We start from the raw sequence: 1,642 nt of genomic DNA, 5'->3' as shown, positions 1-1,642 counted from the left end.
ATATATATATTCACTCCATGGTATTGCTTTCTCACGTCATTATACGGGATGCACTCTAACCTCATTGTATGTGCAAAAGTCTCCCCAAGAATGAATTGACTATTTTTCCTTATTTCGAGATTCGACAACTATTATGCTTCAGTCATATAATGTCCAAATTTTGCCTGTGAAGTAAATTTGAAATTGAGGTTCCCTTTTCCGGAATTATTTTCCAAAGTCGGGATACCTATCTGCACTTGTGTATTCTCAAATGTATTATGTGAGATTTCATACGCTGCTACCTAATTCTTTATTATTGTAGGTATCCTGCTGACCTTTCCAAAAGAGCAAAGATCCACTCAGTATTAGACTGGCATCACTCAAATTTACGCCACGGTGCAGGTGCTTTATGTCTATCTTCGAAGATTCTATTGATCCGAATTGATGACTATGCTTAGCATATCATTGATTCGTTATAGGTTAATGATGCTGTTGAGGTTTGCATTCTCTCTTGAGAAGCATTGGGATATGTTTAAGAATGAAGCGACAATTTAGAGGACACTCCTGTTTTAACTAAATGATGTTATCCCAATGGAAGAACTACAATTAGTTTTGCGCACACATGATTTTATGCATTTGTCTTTTTGATGAGATAAATGCTTTAGGTGCCCTATGGTAGTGCAAAAAGAAAGAAAATGGAGTAATTATAATAAATTTGTATTTCAGTTCTTTGAGTACGTTTATCTGGTGGGCCTTAGTTTTCTTAAACATGCTGTTGGTTCCAGCTACATATGTCCTCAACTCTACTCTTGGACCTGCACTTGGGCGGCCTTTGAATCCAAAAGCTGCAGCTGAAGGTGAGAAAATATTATCTGAGTCTCTTGCAAAGATTGAATCTGTTTGGCTCAAGGGAAATGGACGTTTTCTGCTTGGAAGCTTACAACCATCCATAGCAGATCTTAGTTTAGTGTGTGAAATCATGCAGCTCGAGGTAAACATTTATGTTAGTTTTTTTACCATCACTGATATGATCAACAATAATAGGTTGTTAGAAAAATAAAGTACGACAGGGTTGTGCAATGTTCTTATACCGTAGTTTTATATACTAGGCATTCCTTTAGTTCTAGTATCAGCTATTTCTCGTATTGTCTAATCTACTTACTTAACATGTATAATACTTTTTCTTCAGTGCTGTGATGCAATATGTTTGAAACTCTAGAATTTTGTGAATCCATTTCTGATCAACTTTAGTGGACTTGTTTTGCTGGGTTTAGGTTGTGAATGAGAAGGATCGTGATCGAATATTGGGCCCCCACAAAAAAGTTTTGAAATGGATCAATGATACGAAGAATGCGACGAGACCTCATTTTGACGAAGTGCATTCCGTCCTTTTCAAAGTAAAAGAGAAACTAAAGAGGCTGCAGTCGGGAGGGGCAAAAGACGAGACACAATCCACGTTGAAAAGTGCTCTGCATTCTAAGATGTGAGTACAAGGGGGGAAAATCATGGCTGATAAAAGTATTTTCATAGTCATTTTCCATCAAGACTTTATTGTACCCTTGAGGTTCTCAAGACGAGCATATAAGTAGTCTTTTTAACTGTTCTGTTGTGGTATCTAAATTAAATAAAATACTTTTCTGCTAATTTCATTGGAAAATTTATT

General features: G+C 36.4%; 1 protein-coding gene across 1 annotated transcript in view; it reads left to right on the top strand.

Annotated features, from left to right (window-relative positions):
• LOC111398170 (glutathione S-transferase T1-like) overlaps positions 1-1,628 on the top strand; it is a 23,585-nt gene extending 21,957 nt beyond the window's left edge. The window contains exons 4-6 of the mRNA XM_023025104.1: positions 265-381; positions 765-970; positions 1,254-1,628. Of these exons, the coding sequence (XP_022880872.1) occupies positions 265-381; positions 765-970; positions 1,254-1,466 (536 nt within the window). The 3' untranslated portion in view covers positions 1,467-1,628. The remainder of the gene's footprint in view (positions 1-264; positions 382-764; positions 971-1,253) is intronic.
• Positions 1,629-1,642: the final 14 nt, after the last annotated feature.

Source organism: Olea europaea, chromosome 8 (genome assembly GCF_002742605.1).
Source record: "Olea europaea var. sylvestris chromosome 8, O_europaea_v1, whole genome shotgun sequence".
NCBI classification, from domain to species: Eukaryota; Viridiplantae; Streptophyta; class Magnoliopsida; order Lamiales; family Oleaceae; genus Olea; species Olea europaea.
This window is presented reverse-complemented; position numbering and strand designations above follow the sequence as displayed.